This window comes from Danio rerio, chromosome 16 (genome assembly GCF_052040795.2).
Source record: "Danio rerio strain M-AB ecotype USA chromosome 16, GRCz13ab, whole genome shotgun sequence".
Lineage (NCBI taxonomy): Eukaryota > Metazoa > Chordata > Actinopteri > Cypriniformes > Danionidae > Danio > Danio rerio.
Genome location: NC_141036.1, coordinates 56,824,243 through 56,832,500, shown reverse-complemented (window position 1 = coordinate 56,832,500; position 8,258 = coordinate 56,824,243). Strand labels below are relative to the sequence as shown.

Below are 8,258 nucleotides of genomic sequence, written 5' to 3'. Positions count from 1 at the left end.
GTGTGTGTGTGTGTGTGTTGGTGAATTATGTGTTGCTTATTTTTTTTTACTAATGCATGATGAGTAAAACTATTTCATTAGCCAGTTTTACTGAATGATACGATGACTGATGCATAGATACTCTAATTACCACCGCAAAACCTTAATCATGTGTGTGTGCGTGTGTTTGTGTGTGTGTGTGTGTGTGTGTGTGTGTTATGTGTTGCTTATTATTTTTTCTAATGCATGATGAGTAAAACTATTTAATTAGTCAATTTTACTGAATGCTATGATAATTGCTGCAGAGATACTCTATTTACCTTAACCATCACTACACCACAAAACCTTAATCATGCATTTTGATCTAAATATGTGTGTGTTTGTGTGTTGCAGAATTATGTGTTGCTTATATATATATTTTTTTTCTAATGCATGAGTAAAATTATTTCATTAGTCATTTTTACTGAAAAAAAAACAATTCAGAGATGATTTCTTGGATTTACTAAATTTTTGTTTGTTAAGTGTTTGTAAACAATTTATTTGGGCTGAATCTAAACAAACAAATTAAGTTGAACATTATTAAACTTAATTTGTTTGTTTAGATTCAACACAAATAAATTGTTTGCAACAGTTCTGCATGCAACACTTTTTTCAGTGATAACCTGATTGCTGCATAGATACTCTGTTTACCTTAAATATCACTACACCACAACAACTTAATCATGCATTTGGATCTGTGTGTGTTGCGAAGCTATGTTTTTTTCTTTCGTGACACCTGAGGCCGTGAGGGATTTCCGATTGCGTTTCCTGAAATGCATCAGAGTAAATTAACACTTTTTCTGAGCCTGTCCTAAAATCTTTCTGTGGTTTATTTAAAGTGTGAAGTACATATTCAAAGTAGTTTATTTTCACTCCTAATATACTGATATTTTAGTAGTATGTTTATTTCTGTTTATTTTAATCAGTCCAATCTATATTGAGATGTTTTATTGCAATTATTAAGTGACCCACTTTCCAAAATTATCACGTTTTTCTTCCCTCAGGGTGGATTGTGTGGTCAAGACATTGCAGGATTATATATCACAGCCTGTAGAGGAAAATAACATGAGGATTAAATAAAAGCTGACTGTCAGTTTGCTTGTCAGTTTTTGGTAATGAAGAGATGCTTATCAACTTCCTGTTAAGATGAAATGTGTTAATTCTATGTGCCACATATGACACTCTTAACACATTAGTTAAATACTGTGTTTAAGCAGGTCACTGAATTCATCAGAATTTACATGTTTTAAAACATTTTACACTTAAGTTAAATCAGTTAATTAAAATTCTGTTTTTAAAATATTTTTTTATTATAATTTTTGCAGACAGAAAAACAAAGAACAGACAGACAAACCCATCATGAGACAATAATCTGTGCAAAATGTAAAATAAAGCAAGAAACAAGAGAAAATGGTGACTTTAAAAAAAACATATATGACCTACAAAAACACAGCAATGGATGTAGAGAGAAAAAAAACTTACACATCTTCAGAAATTAAACAACACCCTTAGCCTTTATGGTGTTTCAGAAAAAAAAGACTGGATCCCACATTTTATCAAATTTCGCAGAGGTCCCAGAGGTGGTATTATTCTTTCCAAATGTAAAATGCAAGTGAATCCGAGTAGCCAATCAGAAAAAAGAGGCCTAACATTTTTTTTTTCCATAAACAAAGTATAACTTTATTAGCTATGATCATGCTATACTTAACAGGTAACCGTACATTTCGGTTGAGAGTCTCAAGAAAATCTGACCAGCCAAAAATTGCTATGATTGGGTCAGGGAGTAAAACACAATCCTAAACCTTAGCAAAGAACTGGAATATTTCTAATCAAAAATTCTGAATTTGAACACAAGACCAGAAAAGATGTGCTGAGGGACCCTCAGCAGCTTTACACTTTAAATTCTATTATTACAGCCACAGTTATTAGATTAGCTTTTTATGGTCATCATTTATTTATCATTTTGACTCATCATTTTATTTCATCTCCTCATTTGACTGATCTCAAAAGCTTGACTTAGTGTAATACAGTTGAAGTCAGAATTATTAGCCCCCCCCTGTTTATTTTTTCCCCAATTTCTGTTTAATGGAGAGAACATTTTGTCAACACATTTCTAACTATAATAGTTTTAATAACTCATCTCTAATAACTGATTTATTTTATCTTTGTCATGATGACAGTAAAATTTTACTAGATATTTTTCAAGACACTTCCATACAGCTTAAAGTGACATTTAAAAGCTTGACTTGGTTAATTAGGTTAACTAGGCTGGTTAGGGTAATTAGGCAAGTTATTGTATAACGATGGTTTGTTCTGTAGACTATCTGGAAAAAATATAGCTTAAAGGGGCTAATAATTTTGTCCTTAAAATAGTGTTTATAAAATTTAAAACTGCTTTTATTCTAGCCGAAATAAAACAAATAAAACTTTTTCCTGAAGAAAAAATATTATCAGACATACTGTGAAAATGTCCTTCCTCTGTTAAACATCATTTGGGAAATATTTAAAAAAGAAAAACAATATATTTAAAGGGGGGGCTAATAATTCTGACTTCAACTTTATGTACGTAGGTTTGGCCGAACTCGCCTACTACACAGTAGGTACTGCATTTTAATTTAAATGTACTATTCGACCATTTGTAAAAGTATGTGAGAAGTATGACCGTCATTTTGTCATGATCACATGCATCAGTTGCGTCTCTTTACTCCCATTCATGAATTCTCTCATGGTGCGTCACGGGATAACATAGCATGCATCGGATGCACACTTCTCGCCAGAAGTAGTAGGTCATCCGGGTACTTGCATACTGTTTTTCGAATTCTTTAAATTCGGACATACTGCTCGGCTCGCATACTGATTTAAGTGTACTGTATAGTATAGAAGTATGCGATTTAGTTTTTTCTAATGTGGCCAGTTTCAACTTTTTTGTCACCTTTACAGTATGTCATTATTGTAACTTACGGACTCATAATTGACAATTTTGACCTAAAGCATTTGACTTGGCTTCTCAAAATGTTTTATCTAATGATCAACTTTTCTTATGATAAAATTTCATAATAATTACATGTTGAAGTTGCTACTTTTATCTCATAATCAACAATTTTTAACCTAAAAGAGCACATGTCACTCCGCTGCTCATCCGTTTGCACTGGCTGCCAGTTGCTGCTCGCATCAATTTCAAAGCTCTGATGTTTGCTTACAAAGCGACTTCTGGCTTTGCTCCTTCTTATCTGCTCTCACTTCTGCAGATCTATGTGCCCTCCAGAAACTTGCGTTCTGTGAATGAACGTCGCCTCGTGGTTCCATCCCAAAGAGGGAAGAAATCACTTTCCCGAACTCTCGCGTTCAATCTGCCCAGTTGGTGGAATGAGCTCCCTAACTGCATCAGAACGGCAGAGTCACTCGCTGTCTTCAAGAAACGACTAAAAACTCAACTATTTAGTCTCAACTTCCCTTCCTAATCTGCAATTGCCTGTCTGGATATACCACTAACTGTACTCAAAAAAATAAATAAATAAATAAAATAAAAATGACTAAAATATTACTAATACTTTCCTTCTTAGACTGTTCTGACCTGAAACTTGCCTATAGCACTTATTCATTGTTGCTCTTATAGTTGTGTAAATTGCTTCCTTGTCCTCATTTGTAAGTCGCTTTGGATAAAAGCGTCAGCTAAATGACTAAATGTAAATGTAAATTTGTCAGCTCCTAATAATAATATCGCATGCCATAATGTTCTTTTATTTCATTAAAGGTGCAGTAGGTGATTGTCTTCAGAAGCATTTTTTTGTTGTGCAGGTTGAAAGTCTCATCACAGTCTAATAGTAATGATTAAAGTAAATGATCTAAATGTGTTTATATGTGTTTTTATATTTTGGGTAAGGCATAAAATTAAAAAATATTCATCCAATAAAATAGAGTCGGACCGACATCTCTCATAACTCCGATATGTAGGCCAAACTGTCTTTCAGCAAATGCAGATTTGAACAACTGCGCAGCCTTTTGTACACATTGTAAAACTTTACATGTTCTTTTTACATTTTACAGAGTGTTTATTGCATCTACTGTGACTATGGTGTGGACACAGCATCTCAGTAACCTGGTGTTGGGTGTGTACGGCTTCACGCTGGTCACAGGCTTTCCCGCAAACATCTTGGCTTTCTACACGTTCTTCCAGAAGGTTCGGCAGCGCTCCACCCCGATGGACGTGCTGTTACTCAGTTTGACCATCTCTGACCTGGTCTTCCTCTTCTTCCTGCCCTTCCGCATGGTGGAGGCGGCCAACATGAAGTGGACACTGCCATATTTCCTCTGCCCGCTGTCGGGTTTCATCTTCTACTCCATCATCTGCAACAGCGTCCTCCATCTGACGGCCATCAGTGTTGAGCGATACCTCGGTGTGGCCTTTCCTATTAAATACAAACTCAAACGCAACCCCAGGAATGCATTGATCGCCACGGTCATATTCTGGTTTGTGTCAATGGCGCACTGCAGTGTTGTTTATATCACGCAGTACCTCAATTATTTTAACCCCAACATCACTGATCCGTCCAAGCGTAACACATGCTATGAAGAATTCAGCTCTGAACAGCTGAAGATCCTAGTTCCGGTTCGACTAGAGCTTTCCTTTGTGTTCTTCCTGTTTCCTTTCATCATCTGCTGCTTCTGCTACATCAAGTGCATCCTTATACTGTCCCGTTTGTCCAACGTTAATGCTAAGAAGCGTTTTAGAGCTATCGGGATGGCGTTGGGAACCCTTTTGGTCTTTGCTATCTGTTTCATGCCCTTCAACATCTCCCACGTGGACGGTTTTCTAAAAAACCGCAGCTCTGAATGGAGAACAGAGGCTCTCCTCAGCAGCACGCTCAATGCATGCCTCGATCCTTTTGTCTTCTACTTCTCGTCTTCGGCGCTCAGAGAGACTTTCAAGAACATCCTGCGGGCACTGGTGAGGCGTTTGCCTTGTCCCTGGTTCCATTCGGCTGTTCACGGTCCCTTATTCACCCAGGGGAAAACTGTGGGGAGAAATGATGAGAAAACGCAGAGCACTGATGACAGCATCCGCTAGCATAAGTCATTTTTGTTTTGCATTGATCGGTCTGCTGTGCATTGCATGTCAATCCATGTCATTTATACAGCCAGCTTACGCTTAAAGAAGATGAGCAGTTTGCTATGCTTTCTGAAAGAAAGTCAAGCATGCACATGCTGATTGCATGAGTATTTAGCCAGTACAGGCTCATTGGGAAAATGTGCCCAGGGATACATTTTTGAGAACCGAGAATATCATATATCCTCCGATATATTTTGTTTTTATAATGTCTGTTTAATGCAAAGAAGATTTTTTTTTTATGACATCAAGTAATCTTTGACTAGACATTTTTCAAGATACTTGTATTCAGCTTAAAGTGACATTTAGAGGCTTAATTAAGTTAACAAGGCAAGGTAGGGTAATTAGGCAAGTCATTATATAACAGTAGTTTGTTTGTAGATAATGTAAAAAAATACTGCTTGAAGGGCCATGAAACCCCTCTCATTTGGTTCAAGTCTAAAAAAAAATGCTCCATGATGAGCGTGGAGAGCAGAGGGAGGTGTGGGCGTGACCGGCAGAGCAGGGGAGATTGAGGGGAGCAAACAACTCAGTCGGCTCACAAAATCAGACTACAGAAAATCAGACACAAACCATGAGGAGGTTCATGATTTTATAGTTATCAAATTTAGAGTGCAAATAAATAAACAGTAAGTGATTTAATGTCCTGCTTCATATTTGATAGTTATTCAAAATTTCATATAAAATATACACATACGTGGTGACCTCTGTAATAGAGTAAGCTAAAGGAAAATGAATGAATTAAAACACACATAACCACAATTTGTTCTATCATTAAAAAGACAATCATGTAAATATAAGGACTCTAAATGAGAAGGACTTATCTTTTTCTGAATTCCCAGGTCTGAATGCAGACACAGTGGATAGCAGTGCAGCAGGTCTCTTCCCCTGAATATTCCAACCATTAGCCCTGCTGGGTAGTCTGAATGATTTTAAACATAGGCAAAAACAGCAGCACGGATATAGGTGATGTGTCTGAATGGTAACAAACTCAACTGTTAAACGACAAATCCGCCATTCTCCAATTCTCATACAGCTCTCATAGCAAAAATGCTTGCTACACGCAAACAGCTTTGCTGGATCGGTAGCCCTGAAAGCATCGCAGGGAAAGCAATAAAACAAACCCTATGGATCACGGAATCAACACATACAAGCCTTCATGAATGGCTAAATACCGTCTGCCGTGCTCACAGCTTGGCAGGTCTGTCTTTAGAAGGAATAATTAGGAAGCAGGGTCTTCTCATTGGATAAGAAAACTCCTATGAATAATAATCAGAACTTAGCCAGCAGATATCGATACGTCAATGATTTGGAACCCACCCCCAAAATTATTTTAAACCCAGAAGTGGAAATTAGCTGACAAAAGCTCAAAATTATTCACAATTAAAGCTGAAAGGTGCTAACATTGTCTTAGCCGATGCTCAACGAATCTGTTCAAATCTAAAAAAAAAAAAAGTACTCAAAGGTGTCTTGAACCTTTAAGAGGGCTAATAATATTGGGATTTGAATGGTTTTAAAAAATAAAAACTGCTTTTATTTTAGCTGAAAAACCCCACAAATAAGACTTTCTCAAGAGGAAAAAATGTTATGGGAAATAATGTGAACATTTCCCTGCCTTGTTAACTTAATTTGGGAAATATGTATAAAACAAAAGTTCACAGGAGGACAAATAATTTTGACTTTAACTGTATGTGCTTGTGGAGACAAATGGACGCATTTTATGTGTAAAACAAATGCTACCGGTGCTTTGTTTGGTAATTCAGTGTCAGATTTAGGACGAAGAGTAAACCAGAGTTTGAGTCAATGAAAGATGGTTTCAGAAACCAGATCAAACAAAACTTCACCAAAATAGTGTGATGTGGTTAGAAGCACACAGCTACTATGTCTTTTCTCTTGTAATTTGCTTTTGAAAACACTATGGGTTGGGTTTAGTGAAAGGAGTGTGTGGGTTAGTCGATATCAAGATGATATACCTTAGGGCCAGACAGAATCTGCGGACGTTTTTGATATTTCTCCAGAGAATTTTGGTAAAAGTCTGCGGAATTATTTGGGATACCTTAATATATGAAATAAAAAATATATCTTTTAAACTTTTATTTAATTTTTAAAATGAAAATCCAGTTAGATTTAATTTATTTGGTAAATAAAGCAAGTTTGTCATATAATATATCTAGTAAAAGACTAGTAAAATCTAGTAAAAATAATACTGTAGAAACTGTATTGTACATAAATCACATGAACATTTTCACAATAGTCAATAATATTACTGAAATTAATAAAAAAACTGAATAAATATAGATTTACACACATTAACTCAAGTAAATAAACATAATTAATGATGGACTAGAAATCTGAGGAATATCTGCGGAATTCTGCGAGCGCAGATTCCGGGTGGGCCTACAACGCACTAAAGATGGCATTAAGATTCGCAGAAATGTTTACAGCAGCCTCTGATGTGTTAAAGAGAAATGGCACGTATGAGAAAATGTGCCCTAGTAACATACTTAACATATGAAATAAGAAAAAATGTACACAGCGCCCTCTAGTGGATTTGTGAAAACATATTTCTCGGTTCTCAAAATTGTAGCCCTGGGCACATATTTCCAGGGAGGGCTCCTGGGTTGATCTCTGCTAATTATTTGCTGCAGCAAATTTATATCACAGTTTAATGAAATGCTGGAGTGGTTTGTGAGCAAATGAAAGTTCAAAATCAAACATTTATTATAGTATGCCTCATTAACAAACAGCAATGCTATGGATATAGTCAATTAACAAAATGTATAGTTTGACAACATTGTAAAAGTTGTTTTTTTGATACTTTTAAATAAAAGAGTGTCTCGTAACGCATGATTTATTTCTCCATTCTGAGCTGCTGTGCATGAATGCTTAAACAGCTCAATGTCTTCCTTTGTCACTTCCTGTGTTTTTATTTTTTTAACAAAACTATCTTAACAAATTTTTCATCTTCAAAGGTCAAGTCCAAAGTCACCAGGGACCTCATGTACGAAGACTTGCATTGAAATCCTACTAAAACATTGATACAAGCTGGTAATGTGCGTACGCAGTAAAAAATTCAGATGTATGAAACACTGCGTACGTGGAATCCCACCTATATTCTTTTTGTACATTTGAA

The 8,258-nt window shown here is 36.0% G+C and overlaps 1 protein-coding gene across 2 annotated transcripts in view; it reads left to right on the top strand.

Moving 5' to 3' along the window:
* The window catches only part of LOC571502 (free fatty acid receptor 3-like), a 10,832-nt gene extending 2,864 nt beyond the window's left edge, over positions 1–7,968 (top strand). Inside the window, exons 2-3 of one of the 2 annotated variants that reach the window (XR_015512177.1) lie at positions 4,066–5,252; positions 7,713–7,968. Coding sequence is in view for 1 of the 2 variants with exons in the window: in XM_087288195.1 (XP_087144321.1) it covers positions 4,091–5,086 (996 nt within the window). In the remaining variant the exon portion in view is untranslated. Of the gene's footprint in view, positions 1–4,065 lie in introns of both variants that reach the window. The other variant, XM_087288195.1, reaches the window with a different exon arrangement.
* Positions 7,969–8,258: the final 290 nt, after the last annotated feature.